At 38.9% G+C, this 15202-nt stretch overlaps 2 protein-coding genes across 3 annotated transcripts; both read right to left on the bottom strand.

Moving 5' to 3' along the window:
* Positions 1–258: 258 nt before the first annotated feature.
* Positions 259–4163, bottom strand: LOC145551111 (ATP-dependent RNA helicase SUPV3L1, mitochondrial-like). 2 transcript variants are annotated; one of them, XM_081605260.1, is made up of 8 exons: positions 3606–4163; positions 3411–3488; positions 2732–2839; positions 2539–2653; positions 1521–1689; positions 1047–1158; positions 679–756; positions 259–541 (listed from the first exon to the last, which is right to left on the bottom strand). In XM_081605260.1, exons 1-8 carry the CDS (start codon positions 3886–3888, stop codon positions 369–371), a joined length of 1116 nt encoding a protein of 371 aa, XP_081461386.1. In that variant the 5' UTR covers positions 3889–4163; the 3' UTR covers positions 259–368. The 2 variants fall into 2 exon arrangements, 1 of the variants encoding a protein (XP_081461386.1); XR_014086926.1 differs by having other exon boundaries at positions 416–541; positions 1043–1158; positions 3606–4161.
* A 1216-nt stretch (positions 4164–5379) lies between these two features.
* vps26a (VPS26, retromer complex component A) lies at positions 5380–14773 on the bottom strand. The gene is made up of 9 exons (XM_008405857.3): positions 14622–14773; positions 13599–13748; positions 12744–12819; positions 10879–11035; positions 9963–10127; positions 9773–9879; positions 9570–9671; positions 9349–9458; positions 5380–7685 (listed from the first exon to the last, which is right to left on the bottom strand). Exons 1-9 carry the CDS (start codon positions 14622–14624, stop codon positions 7569–7571), a joined length of 987 nt encoding a protein of 328 aa, XP_008404079.1. The 5' UTR covers positions 14625–14773; the 3' UTR covers positions 5380–7568.
* Between the last annotated feature and the right edge of the window lie 429 nt (positions 14774–15202).

Here is a 15202-nt window from a genome sequence, read left to right as displayed (position 1 = left end):
TGAGTGAGTTGATTCCACCAACTTTTTTTTTTCTTTGTTTTTGCTTTATTTCAAACAAAAGTTTGAAATAAAGCCATCTATATCCATAGAGGATATTTAACACAATGAAAAGTATCACAATACTATGATAAAAATACAGAATAACCACAGACATTGACAATGTCGGTGCTGCAATTTTCAAAGTAAACTAAAAAACAAAAGTGAAATAAATATTAAATATACATAAATTGGTGAAATAAAACAATGTGTACCTTTTTATGTATACTATTTTCTTAGCTGGCGCTGAGAGGTTCAGCAGCTCTAGTTTTCCAAAGCCTACATCCCCCAGAATGCTGTGCGGGAGTTCATTGAATATTCTAAAAAAAACACTATCTATTGATATTGATTACATGTCTATCACAATATATTGTTATTGGTTTATTATCAGGAAGTTTCCCTTTTAGTCTCACCTCCACCTCCTCTCCGGTGGTGTACATCAGCTCCTGGATGAAGTCCACAGCTGCTGCTTCTCCACACACGTGGATCTCCTCGGCACACAAACCTACACCAACACAAAATCAAAAATACTTTACTCATCCCAAAGGGAACTTAAATAACAGAGGGTGACCAGAAACACATCACAGCATGAGAGAGAGAGAGAGAGTAAAAATGTTTAGCTTCTGTTTAAATGTCGCTAACCGAGTAGAGCTCTGGTCCACGCCCAGCCTCTGGAGGGATCTCTGATCATCTGGATTTCATCGATTACAGCCACCTCGTCTGCAGACAGAAAATAAGACATTATTTAAAGGTTAATCCATAGTAAGAAACAATGTTTACAGACATAATTACAAGGGAAACCAGATACTATAAACTCAATATTAATAATTTCATAAAAAAAATATATAAATTACTTTCATTTTATAATTTTTCCTTACTTGTTTAAGGTAAAAAATAGAAATTAGACAAACTTTTTTCCCCCCAGTCATAGAAAATAAAAGGAGAACAAAAATCCTAACAGTTAAGTATCAAACAATAAATCATCACATTCTCCTTCAACACCTACATACAGGGTGTGTTGACGCTGCACATCTCGATGGTGCATGCCACGTGTCCAGCTGCTCGGCCCTCTGGGTCTACGAAGGTCCGCTCCTCCCCGGTAACCAGGTCACACGGTACACCCTGCAGCACAGACACACGACCCAACACGAACAGCCGTTAATATCAAACGTCACCATGAGAACATGTAAACGCATATAAAGGAAGCAGAAATATTCTTTGGAGACACTTTAGTTGTGCAAGCTGTTAAGGCGACTTGTGAAACTTCCTTCAACAAATTAAGATCGAATAAAACAAGTCAGCAGGCAAAACCTAGAAACTGGGTTGCTAGGTAACAGGGTTGGGCTCGGTCGGGGTTGCTAAGTAACATGCAAAACCACTGCTTGATCTAGGCAGCTAAGATGTTTTGAATCGTTCTTCTGCTACTTAATGTTTTTGTAACAACGGTTTTTCAACTACAATGGGAAAATAAAAAATGGACACACAGCGGCGTTGCTCTTCTCAAAGATTTCGTGGGCGAGAAGTTTCAGGGGACCGCAGTAGACCCCAGACTTAGCCGCCAGATAGCGCTGGATGGCATGGTAAGTTTTCCCGCTGTTAGTGGGTCCAGAGTGAAAGATCACCTTCCTCTGGATGGCTCGGGCCTCAGGGTACCTGGTGTAAACACAAAACATTCAGCTCTTTAACTCGTGTGACTTTTACAGGGATTTAATGCAGTGCATCATTTTGAGCGGAAAGAAATAATACATGGTTCCAAAATGTGTTGCATTTGTTGCATGCTTTTTCATTCAGCCACCCTTTTTTCAGAACAGTCTGTTGCTGCAATTACAGCTGCAAGTCTGTGGAATATATTTCCACAAGTTTTGCACATCTATAGACTGACACTTATGATATATTATTTAAAAAATACCTCAAACTAAGTTAGCCTGGATGTAGAAGATCTGAGGATTTGATATTTTCAGGCCTTGATAAAAATCCTCACTTGGACTTAGGTCTAGATCAGGGTGTGCAACTTTTGAAATCCAAAGAGACATTTTGACCCCAAGTCCAGCAAAATAAAACCTGCTTAGAGGTGCAGTTGTTACATTACCTTTTAAAAATCAACATGTTTCAATAAATATCTATTGTAAGAAATCTGTGGTCATTTATAAAAAGCAGCCGATTATTTCTATTTTCAGTTTTAAGATAATGGAAATAAAAAAATTGCAAAAACACAACAAATACATTTCCTTCTGTCGGATGTTGATATTTGTGGAAATGCGTGTGAAAAAGCAAATAGCCGACTAGAAAAAATACTTTATGTGCCATTCTGTGGGAAAAATTAAAGGTGATTATTCCATGAAAAACTAAAAAGCAGCTAAAATTTGCATCATAGTCATCAAGAGACATTGTGGAAGAAGAGCCACAGGTTGCAGACCTCTGCTCTATGATTTGTTTAGGCCGATGTTCGGCAAATTTTTATTTAACCACTGATTTATGAGGACTGATAAGTGAAATGTTTACCAGTTTGCTGGGACTCTGAGGTCGGATATCTTTCTCAGGTCATCCATGCAGTCCAGCATGGGGAAGATTTGTTTGGCATGACGCATGAAGTACGGGTAGATGTCATCGATATGACCTGGGGAGAAAAAGAAGACACTGTGTAATAAATGTGAGCGTTATTCTAACGAATTGGTAGAAACCTGAAGTGGCGCACCTGCGTTGCAGCAGATGTCACTGAGGATGATGTGCAGATCAGCAGGGAGGGACGTCATCTCCAGAACGTACTTCCTGAAGCTGACGAAGGCTTGGTGGAACAGACGAGCTGTTTGTCCACAGAAAAAATACTTAAATCACAAAAGGTGAATGAAGTTGCATGAATATCAACACGAAGTGCAGTGCAAAGATATTCACGGATCCAGAAAATGTTCATATTTGTTGCTACTTTATTACTGTTTGTGCAGCTGAAACACTTTACTTCTTACATGGGGATTAATGAATAAATCTTACTTTGACACAATATAAAAACATAATTCATTGTGGAATTTTATGTGGGAGATAAATCAAAAGTATGGCGAAACTGTTACCCTTAAATAAACTCCAGTTCAACCATTTGTCTTTAGAAGCCACCTAATTGGTAAATAAGAGTCCACTTGTGTGTTAATTAATCTAAATACATGCAGCTACTTTGTGAGGACCTCATAGCTTGTTGAGAACATTAGTAAACAAACATAATGGAGATCAGGAACACAGCAGACGGGTCAGTGAGAAAGTTGTGGAGAAGCTTAAAGCAGGATTAGGTTATGAAAAATTCCAGGTTAAATGGTTGTGCATTTTTTCAAAAACCTGCATGTAAATCCTTAGAGGATCACATCAGTCAGAGTTTGTATTCTCACCATCCAGGCCGTGGTCTGCTGCCAACTTCTGCATCTCTTTTCTTTTGTAAAACTTGTTCAAGACTTTCAGCAGCTCATCTGAAAATCACAGGAATAAAAACAGATGTTGACACCAGTTAAATAAAGTTATCTCCGTTGTTAATCAACATTCGCTCAGAATATCCCTCCAAAACAAAAGAAGAAACTGTGGATCACTTTTGTCCAGCGGTTGCGTCAGTTCTGCTCCCACGGTGCCATCAGCCGGGTCGTCTGTCTTCAGTGAGACGGGGACAAACAGCGAGGTGTCCGGAGCCTTGGGGGGGACGCTTTTAGAGGAAACATTTCTGCAGCAAACCGCGGAACCAGGCAGAGGGTGCTGGAGCAACAACCTAGAACCAGAAATCACTCTGCAGCCGCCTGCGGTGGTGTGAGCAGTCCGGGTGTTGAAGTGGCGTTGAAGCCGAGAAAACACAAAGTACACGGCGCGGTTCGCTGACATTACTGCGGGCGGATATGTAACCTAGCCCCGGCAGGTTCTCTGGACCTTTCTAGAAGTTGTTATTGCTGCTCCATACTGTTAAACTGCGCGAAATATTTAGCTCACATAACAAATTCTCCAGCAGAGGACGATCAACACATTTCTGGTATTATCAGCGTGGTACAGGACCGCTCTGCCGACAGATATGCCTGCATAAAAACTATGAACGAAATTTACTTACTTCATGTTTTTGAAAACAATATTTTAGAAGTCTATTTTAAGGTAATATTCTAATACTACGTAATTATATTTCATTTAAAAGTACGCCAGTTAGTGGGCATTTTACAAATACACAAATGAGGCATATATAAAGACACCCTTGACGCTGATCTCGAAGATCGCTTATCAAACTAAGAAGCTGGTCTCGATAGACATTTATGAGTTACATTTATTTTCCCATTGGGACAAATTTTTTAGTTGAATTGTAAATTAGTTGAGTTTAAATGCAGTTATTCTCTCCCTCTCACACACACACACGTTCTCCCTGTGCATGCATGGGTTTTCTCGGGGTACTCCGGTTTCCTCTCACAGTCCTATATATCTCACAGTCCTATATATATATATATATATATATATATATATATATATATGTGTCAGGCGAATTAACCTGACAGTCATGTTTTTGGACTGTGGGAGGAAACCGGAATACCCGGAGAAAAGCCACGCATGCACAGGGAGAACATGCAAACTGCAAGGCAACAGCTCTACCAACTGCTCCACTGTGCAGCCTTATATATATACATATAGATATATATATATATATATATATATATGTTCTCCCTGTGCATGCATGGGTTTTCTCCAGGTACTCCGGTTTCCTCCCAGTCCAAAAACATGACTGTCAGGTTAATTTGCCTCTCCAGAATGTCCCTAGGTGTGAGTGTGAGTGTGCATGGTTGTTTGTTTCTGTGTTGCCCTGCAACAGACTGTCGACCTGTCCAGGGTGACCCCACCTCTCGCCTGGAACATTAGCTGGAGATAGGCACCAGCACCCTTCCTGACCCCACTAAGGGACAACGATGTAAAGAAGATGGATGGATGGATATATATATATATATCGCTTAAAATGTTTTTAAATGATCCAATATATTTAATGACATGAATTTGAATTCATTGTGCTACTTTTGGCTCTAAAAGTAATCTGTTTCAGTTTCTTGAACCTGAAAAATGGCAACTGATCAACTAAAGGATAACGAATTTCTCAAATTCTACATTAGATATATACTTTTTTTTTTACTAAGCATTCATGCATCTTTTTAGTCTTACAGAAGAAAAAATACCTTCAAAAAGTTTGGAAAATTATAATTTAAGAGTTTCAAATTATGACAGGCTTCTTGACATCAAAAAAAGAATTGGGCCATATACAGAAAAAAGTTTTTGTATTAAAATTAGTTGAATCATTTCCAAATTTTTAGACTGCAAAAAAAAAGACACAAAAACAGTTTTTCAAACTAAGTTCAGTATAAATCTGCTTTATTCATGATTTTAGCTTTATATATTTGAGTTTGGTGTATAGAATATATACACACACATTATCCCATACACACAGTCACACAATGACATGAGTAGACAGACATGCAGAGGCAGAGACTGTTGGCTTTGAAGTGTTTTTGACCGTAAAGAAAACCCAACAAATTCTGATCAAAAGGAAAAAAACAAAAACAAATTTTCAATAAATTACACCATTTCCACACAAGATAGACACAGATTACATGATCAAAACTAGAATATAAGGACAGTGAAAACCTGAACTTTAGAGTTGTCTGTTCAAACTAACTGAAAAAGAATGCAACACCAAACATAAGAAGCAAAAAATAAATAAAACATATAAAGCTGACTTAAAATGTGTAGTGAAAAAGAAAAACAGACTCAGAAAATCTGAGGTGAAGTTGTTCCTTGAGTGATGATAACTTTCAGGAAACTTGCCCCTTCAACACAAAGTACAGCACTGAAGAGCAAAGTGCAAACTGTCCACAGATCAGAGCTGGAGGCAGAAATCACATGGGACTGGTAACAGTGTCATTAAAGCAAGACCTAAACCACAGGTCTGAGAGTCACAGTGGAACATCGTTGCATTTACAGTGTGTGGAAAGCACATCCCTTCCTATGGTTACAACAGAAGCCATAAACCGTTTATTACGATATTATTCTGGATATATCGAACCAGCGGGCTCAAAAAGCTTTAACCCCGAAGACCAACAAGATCAGTAAATATACAGGCTGATCCTTCTGGCTAGCAGCTATGCGGCAACAACAGAGTCGTGTTTTCCAGGTAAAAGTGGAAGGATGCGCTACTTCAACTTCTACCTGTGTTGAAATGAGAAGGAAAATGTTTCACACTGAAGGACTGGTCAGCTGACAGAGAAAATGTGAATGCAAAGGACAAATGTCACATTGTGATCACTGAATGCCTTCATTCTAATTACATAGGAATTGACAGAGTTTCAGCAACGAAATTAAAACCTTATCATCCACCAAACACACCCTGAAATGCTTTTTCATTTTTAACAATATGAGCAAACCAATCCCACCGTAGCAAATATACAGTATTTCAGTCAAAAATGGAACTGAGAAGGATCGAAGACGACGTTGTGCGAAGACTTTGACATGTCATGACCTTTAAATTCATTTACACAAGTTCCTGCTGTAGCCTGACAGACACTTTCTAGCAACATATGAATCGATCTTAGCAAGAGTAAAATGCTTTCTCTTTGATATCTGTAGTGCTTTTGTGACAGCCTAACAAAAAACCTGCAGATTATTTGACCTAAATAAATCAGCTTAAGATCATTCATGTTAAAAAGATATCAAGCTCTGAACAGCAACCACAGTCACATTGAGGTGGAGTTATGCTTTTCTGTAAGTGAGAACTATATTGTGGGTTTTATGTCATTGTGGACACTTATTGCACTTGACTCCCCAATTAAAGCAGAACTTCTGTAAACCGCTGTAACATCTTTGTAGTGATAAACCCGCTACACTATGACTTCCTTGACTCTCCAGCTCAGTGAACGGCAGCTCACAGTCAGGTAGTGTACATAAATACGCAGCGTAACTGTCGCCTCCTCCGGTCTTTGAAGCCTTTCGTTCTCCGAGCAGCTCATGCAGACTCTACGAAGCGTTACTTTTATGTAAAGTGTGCAGAAACGTGTGAGAGAAAGTCCAGAAGCTCTTGATTCAGAAGAAGCGCTGCAGTGGTCTGCAGCCAGCTTCTCCTCCTCTTTCTTTTTGCATTCAGCAGACTGAGACTGTATGGCTTCATGTATGTGTGCTTGCTTGGTGTATTTATAGTCCAGAGGAGCCAGAATTAACTCGGCCGTCTTTTCTAATTGGGCTGCTCTTCACGTTAGCTTTAACATTCGACAGCAGACTTGTGTTGTTGCATTTGTGTGCATCTGATTGTGTTTTTCAGCTCTAGTTGAGAGTGCGATGGTGGCAGCTCACATCCCAAGCTGTAAAGTGGTGAGCAGGGTTTGTGGGGGCAAAAGGGAAGTCTGAGGATTGCTAATGTGTGTTTGTGTTGACAGACATTTCTCAGTCCATGGAGAGAGAGCAGCGTCAGCCCACACCATTCTGGCTGTTCTGCAGGAAGGAGCTGTGATGCGTTTGCGTGAGTTTTCAGTTTTTCTCGGGTGTGACCTTCACATCTCCGGCTGCTCTGCGGAAACCGGCTGGCTTCTGGGCTCGGGCGACTCGTAGCGCTGGTGGAAGTTTCTTTTCCTCAGCTTCTCTGGAGCTTTTCGCCACAAAACAATCTCCTACACAAAAAAGTGGAGGACGGAATTAATGGTGCACAGTTTCTCCAAACAGAATCAGGTTTAAAAATGTAATTTAAAAAGTGAAAAAAGCAAAAATACTGCAGCTGAAAAGTCAAAAGAAACACTTCTAAACAGTAATCAAGCTACTGCTGCTGCGCCTGCAGTGCCGCTCTAAGAAACAACAGATCTCAAGTTTAGCTGGATTTACAGCCAAGATTCTGAAGAATTTGTATATTTGTTGTAAAAGTTTTATGATTTTTATTTGCATACTAAGAAAAAAATCTGCAGTCATGTTCATAGACAACACTTATGTCAAAACTGTTTAAATTTGCAATTTAATCATTTTTGTACTTGGAGACAAACTGATGATAATTTTTTTAGATTAAACCCTAAAAGTTTAAAGTTAACAAAACAAAACTTAAAACTGAGAAGCAAAAGACAATGACAAGCTGCACAAAATCTGAGAATATGTGACTCATCTGCTAATTTAACTTCATTTCCATCTGCTTTGTATATAGAAAACTATCTGTAGAAAGATTTAAAGTATGTAACTGTATAAATGTCTTTTACAGCTATGTTACTTTGATAAACCCTAACCTGTAAAGCAAAGACTGATTATGTGGAGAAATGAGAGACTTGTACGGCTCACTAATACAAAGTATCCAGGTGACACATTAAGTCAGAGGAAAGGGAGAGCTGATGTAAGAATGCTGGTCAGAACTGGAGGAAACGTTACAATATCCACCACCAGAATTTTGGTGCTACAAGTAACAGTTTGTCACGTAAATAAAAGTCAGCCTGGTCTCATAAAAGAGAACTTTTAAATCCGTCCACAAGTTTCTGGTTAGTTACGCCTCCCAGCTGTTGCTCTCCTGACTTCCTCTTCATCACTGGATTAAATCACCACATAAATCCTCACTTTATGAACTCAAATTGAAGCAGGAGGATTTTCTATCCCTGCTTTTATCTTGAACATACATTATGTGATGCATTCATGCTGGAGTTCAGTGATCCCAACATCACTCTTTGGCAACTTTGTTCTCAGCTGCCTTGAGCTAATTAAAAAAACAACAACACACATTTCTCCCACTTTGGACATGGAAATTAGTATAACTATAACTAACAAGCCTGAATACAATTCAAAAGAAGTAAAAATGTAGAAAAATAAAATATGACAAATGTCCTTAAACAGTTCAAATAAAATCTCCTCAAACTTTATCTCCAACGATGTTGCAGTTTGTTGACATGAACTCATGAACTATTGTGTGTCCAATTATAATTTGCTTGTTTTACACATAAATCAGTGTTTTCTGAGTAATTATATGGAGTACTGAATCATCACATGATAAAAAAATAAAAGGCAAATGATTCTCACAAACTGAAAATGCTTTGAGACAAGGATTAACAAAATATCCTGTGCAAAATGGCGCAGTTTGAAAAGTAAAACATTAGGAAATTTCTCCAAAACTGATGTAAAACTGAGAAGTGTCGTTCATTTTGTTTGAAATCTGAACCATTAATCTATTAAATAAAGTATGAAAACAGCATTTCTTTTGTAGCAGTAGTTAGGCTAAAAACTTTAAATTTATGTCCAAATATTTAAAGTCAGCCTTTGGTCTTTGCTTGTTTCTGAGTATTAGTAATGATGTGTCATATGAATTACCTGCTGTTTAAAGTATCTCCTGTCCTCCTCATCCACCAGCACCAGATTGAGAAAGTAGCGAACAGAGAACTTCTTATTGACGTCCCTCATGGTGGGCGTCAAGTCATATCCTGGTGAAAGCAGAGCCAGCGATAAGCTAACACCACCAGGACGGCGATTTATAGTTGCAGCAGAGCTTTCGATGCAGATTATCACACGCTTTGGAAGAAGCCAGGACCTACCTGCCAGGAAGAGTCTGATTGGGATTGATTCTCCTTTAACTGGAGCGCCGTCCATGATCTCATACTTAGCAACCGTTTCCGTCTCGGTTGTCGTGCTCGGACCTGAAAGAGACAAAAACAATCTAATTAAGTCTTGGTATTAATTGTTGTGCTTTGATGGAGTTTATTTTGTTTTTTTACGTGCTGCTGTTCTGGATTCATACCTATGCCTGTTATCTCCTTCTTGATGAGCTGCAGCTCCATGTGCTGGATTTTAATCCTGACCAGGAGGAAGTAAATCTTCCCGACGATCACGTCCTTCAGGTGGTATCTAGCAGAAAGAAATATCCTCACACTCACTGGAAAATGAAGATGTTTCATTAGAGAGTTGAAACATTACACCATCTTTCTTACTTGGATTTGTTGTATTCAAACTCGATGTGAAGACAGTCCTCGATGCCGACCTCCATCTTGATGGAGTTGTTTACGTCTGGATAAGTGGCCAGCTGGTGAACAATTAACTCGTATTCCTTTATTAAGTCAGACAGACGGCGGACTATTGTCACCCGGAGGAAATATCTGTGAGAAAAACACAACAAAACGTTAAACCTCAACACCCTAAAGCTTTACTAAACGAGATTAAAGTAAATTCATGAATGTAGAAGCAGGTGTAACACTCAACTATAATATGTAGAGTTTAAAGTCTTAAATGGTTTATTCCTCCATCCATTGCAAAATTTTTTGTATTTGTAGTAAGAACAAGATTCCTCACACTGCTTTTTTGGGTCATTCCTACAACCTGAGCCCTAAGAACATTTTTTGTAAGTAAAATTTACACATTATCAAATTGGTTACTTCAGCAAAACAGTTTCATTCAACAGCACAATAAATGCATTCAATCATATTTTCAAAAATATAAATGATTCCAAACTAAGATTCATCACAATTCTCATCATTTCTTCTCAGTGATGAAAAACTAAATAGGAGGCAGATGCATTTATAATGATGCAAATGATCTCTGCTTCCCATAAAGAAATATTTTCACAACTCTATAATTCAGTCCTAGTAACTATTTAAAATCTGTTGAGCCAGAAGGAAAAGCACACAGAGCCATACTTTCAGATCCCAAGATAAATCACACCAGCATTTACTGGTCCTTTGCAGCCCGTCAGCAGGGCAACACAGCAAGACAACCTTGAACAATGTTCCTACAAACTGTCTGCACCCAGCAGGGTGAGCATGGGTAGTTTTACATTCGCATACCTGCAAAGTAAAAAAATGCACAACAATAAAGGTGTGAGCTGCAGCCCAGCAGGTGTTGCTGGCGTACCTTAGCCTGACGTTTGCTCCGGTGTAGGACTCGTAAGGCTTCTCCACCTGCATGAACTCAAAGTCGTAGCTTCTGTTCTGGGTTAGCTCTCCAGGCAAGGCCAGCTCTTTCACCAAGTCCACAAACTCATGGGTGTTGCTCTTATCAGAGAACAGCTCTGAGACAATGGAGAAAGGATGATTAGTGATTGATTATTGCTTACAGATGATGTGTTTATAGCAGGGGTGTCAAACTCCAGTCCTCGAGGGCCGGTGTCCTGCAACTTTTAGATGTGCCTCTGCTGCACCACACCTGAATAGAATAATTAGTCCATTAGCAAGGCTCTGGAGAACTGATTTACACAAGAAGGAGGTAATTAAGCCATTTCATTCCAGTGTTTTGTACCTGTGGCACATCTAAAAACTGCAGGACAGCGGCCCTTGAGGACTGGAGTTTGACACCTGTGGTTTATAGTTTAACTTCATTAGTTTTACTGTTATGGTCTGTAAGATATATTTATTCTCAGTACTAGATGTGGTCTCAACAAACCCATGGCACTTCAACAATATTATTTTACCTTTTATGTGGAAATAGTGTCTGTTTATTCTTGCCATACAGTCCTCTGTATTAATTATTGCTCGAAAGGTCTTGCCATACCAGTTTCTTTCCTTTAGTTTCTTTCCTGTTGCTAGATTTATTTTATAGTTTATTGCCGCTCATCATCATCAGTAGTCTCATCACCTGCTGCGCCGCTTAATCGTCATTTGTTTCATATCATGTGTTGATTTTTCACTGTTCAGCATCGGATTCTCTGTTTTATGCCATAATTCACATCTAGTTCGTTGCTCTCTTTTATGTCCCGCTTCTCCTGTTTCAGAGGTATGCGCAATGTCCGAGTCTTTTTTTTTTTTTTTTTTTACTCCCTATGTTGCAGGGCCGTGGGGAAGTGTATCGATGGGGAAAAGTCAGACTGACATAAACCTTTCAAAACAACGGAAACAATTTCTGCATTCTGATTATTGAAATTTAAAAGTGCTGTGTTGTTCCATCACCCCCGCCTCATATCGGGGCACTTACAGCACCGGTGTTAACACTATACAATGAACGCTCTCTACCGTGGTGTCTCCCATGGAGGGATTTCTTTATTTAAATGGGTTCATTTCTCAGAGGGATACAAAGTCAGGGTATTGTGATTTTAGTAATTACATGTTTATAAGAGCAATTTTCTGTTGTCCTTCCATGGAAGAGGGCATCCTTCAAACGGAAATAAAACACTTTTTATTATATGTTACTGCTTTGACATGATCACAGAACTGCCAAAACATATGTACAAAAATACCAGACAAAGTGAATCACAGCAACGTCATCAGCCGATGTAACGCTGAACTGATGCGGTGAAGCTACCAGGAGCAGGAGAACGGAGCTGAGCCAAGAAGCTACAAACACTGAAGAGAAGAAGAGCTGCCATCGATACAGTTGCAGCCAAGCATGATTTAATGTTACAAAATACAATTTTACCAAGTTGCTCAAAGTCTAAACTGGTATTGTTGTGCATTTAAGGTGTAAAGTTTACCTTCGACCAAACGCCCCCCAAAGGCATCCCAGCACCCCCCTTTTGTAAAAATGTCCTCCAGCGCCCCCTGCCGTCCTCTGAACGCCCCCCGGGGGGCGGTACCACCCACGTTGAGAACCGCTAGTCTAGAGGGTGAGGAGGATTTAACTGGACGGCACATGACGACCACATGCCTTCATAAACCTTTTGTCCACATGACGACGCGTGAACCAACAGAAACGCAGGCCAGGAATGAAGTCTAAACCTTACATCTCATCCAGAACACAGTAAACCAGCAACAACGTGAATTATAAATCAGGCCCAGCCGGCTCACCTATCTGTCCGACAAACTCGATGCGGATCCCCTGATGCTCCAGCCGCTTCCCTCCCTGCTTCACATTTAGATTCACCTGCAGAGGGAAAATTAATTGTGTCAATGTTTATTAATAGCTTCATGCTGTCAGTGCTGGGTCCCATATTCCTATTTCAGAAGTGTTGGACACACCAAAGAGAAAAAAATGTCCTTTATTTTATTATGCGCTGATTGTTTAGCATTAAGTTAGCAACTTAAAATCACAACAATTCAACAAATCATTGTCTGAAATTATCCATTTATTTTATTCCTCCTAAAAACGTAAAGAATCTCTGATAAAGATTAAACATTAGACATGACAGAACACAAGCACTGATCATAAAAATTAATTATATCAAGCAACTAAAATATTTACTTACTCTGGTAATAAACATTGAGTTAAAACTGGTCCAATAAATAAACTAAGGCATTTGTATCAGAACTTAAAACTTTAAATACCTTAAATCGATTATGTCCTTTAACCTTTGACCATGCAACTACATTTCCATGTTGTTTTTACAGTGAGATCTGAATATTTTCTGTCTCTTTTCAATCACCGGTTTTTGCTTTTTGGGCTTTGCATTGCATTTTTCACCTTCACCATTTTATCTCTGCAGTTTTATGAATTATTTTAATTTGATTCAATAACTTAATAGGGATCATAACTACTAAATTTTAGCATTTTTAATTCTTGAAAAAATATAACTCCAGTCAAAACAAACTCATGCAACAAGGGTTATAAAAAATGGCAACAAAATGATTATTTTTCACAAGTATGGTGTGATAATACTTAAAAACAAAATGTGGATGAATTTTGCTCAAAAGAACCATGTTTACCTTTCCAGACACAGACTCTCCATCATAGAATAGGTAGTGTTTCTCCACTTTTCCATCTTCTGTCTTTAACTCGGCTGTTTTTCTGTTCTCCGCGTCGTTCAGCACCACGTCTATCTCACATACCGGCCCAAACAATCCTCCCAGGAAACTCTGGAAACAAAGGAAACACATTACATCCGAGAAGTGCCACAGATATTGTGTTAACACCCAAATTGTGGAGAAACAGTATTTTTAATTACAGTTTTTGGCTTCCTAAATGGATGTTGTGCCTTTTTCAGCATTTGTAGAGCTTACACTTACAGTAGGAGGATTTGTTTGCACACTATATTACTGTGGGACGTGGGAATAATAAGTTTCTGTTCAAATTCTGTCAAATTCCCCAAACTGCTAAACCAGACAGAAGGATAATAGCAGTCTTTGATATTGCCACAACAACCCCAATCATCACCAGCTGCATTGACACATGCTGCAGCATGCAGAAGCTAAAGATGTTGAAGAATGAGCTCAGTCATCAGGACGTCAGTCAGCTGCACAGGAGGAATCAATGAGGTGAACAGAAAAACTTTACAGTGCAGCCACTGAGAACTCACAACACAAGCAGATTTCTTCATGATCGACAAAGATTATTGATTTATTGTAAGGAATTTAAAGGGCTGCTGCAGTTGTTCAGAGTGCATGTGACATTTCAACTTCACATTCCAGAGAGCTAACCAGGGCACATTACCAAAACTCACTTACTGCACCTACACACAAATTAAACACGTATTAATAAAGCCACTAAACATTAATGGTTGAAAGGACCTTTTTTAAAAGCTACTGAGTAGTTAGAAAACTGAAACATGTCAGAAAAACGGCTTAATACTGATGCTAATTAGCCCAACCCTGAAAGATTATCCCTGACACTTTTATTTCTGCTGTCCAGTTCACTTCACAGGCCCATGCGGTGTTAAGGTGTTTTTAATCTTTATTTAAAAGTAAAATAACTTCAATGTATTGTCAGCTATGTCTTGGTTTTATACTCACCATCTCGCCGTCTTGCCAGTTGAAGCTAACTGCTAGCCTCCCTCCGTTTAGCCTGACGGTCTGCAAGGGGAGGCGAGGAGGGGGGCGGTTGGCGTAGTAACAGGTTTCCCGTCACGTGACCTGCGTCATGTGAGTGTGGGCGGAGTCATCGGATTTATGTTTTCGCATCCACCTAAATAATGTGTAGTTGCGCCACTGCCAGCAATACTTCATAATAGAATGATTCAAGTAAAAGTTAAAAAAATACTCATAAAAGTAAATGTTTTTTTTAAATACTCAAGAGTAAATGTAACTAGTTACTATCCAATTCAAGTAATGACAAACTTTTTGAAGAGATGGAAATTAAATTAACTGAATAAATTAATTTGTGGACTTCACATAAACACTGAGTATGGTGCAGGAACTCCATGAGAAAAAAGTTTAATTTCCAAGCCAACATTTTATTAATGGAAGAGCTGAAACTGAGAAACTTGCCAAATTATATATTAATAGGAACCGTGTGTGAATTACAGGAAACACCACCTCATCTGTAAATAACAAATGGTATATTAAACTTTTTATAGTATAATCCCAAATCCTAA

The sequence above is a fragment of the Poecilia reticulata genome, chromosome 3 (assembly GCF_904066995.2).
Source record: "Poecilia reticulata chromosome 3, P_reticulata-male-v2, whole genome shotgun sequence".
In the NCBI taxonomy this organism is placed as follows: domain Eukaryota; kingdom Metazoa; phylum Chordata; class Actinopteri; order Cyprinodontiformes; family Poeciliidae; genus Poecilia; species Poecilia reticulata.
The sequence above is the reverse complement of the archived record's forward strand: the minus strand, read 5'-3'. Positions and strand labels throughout refer to the sequence as shown.

Coding starts and splice junctions, on each gene's coding strand:
- LOC145551111 (XM_081605260.1), bottom strand. CDS start 3,888: ATGTCAGCGAACCGCGCCGTGTACTTTGTGTTTTCTCGGCTTCAACGC. Junction 2,840..3,410: donor AGCAGACCACGGCCTGGATG/GTGAGAATACAA, acceptor GTGGACAAACAG/CTCGTCTGTTCCACCAAGCC. Junction 1,159..1,520: donor TTGAGAAGAGCAACGCCGCT/GTGTGTCCATTT, acceptor TCTGTGCTGCAG/GGTGTACCGTGTGACCTGGT.
- vps26a (XM_008405857.3), bottom strand. Junction 10,128..10,878: donor GGAGCAAACGTCAGGCTAAG/GTACGCCAGCAA, acceptor TTTTTCTCACAG/ATATTTCCTCCGGGTGACAA. Junction 7,686..9,348: donor GGAGATACTTTAAACAGCAG/GTAATTCATATG, acceptor TTTTTTGTGTAG/GAGATTGTTTTGTGGCGAAA.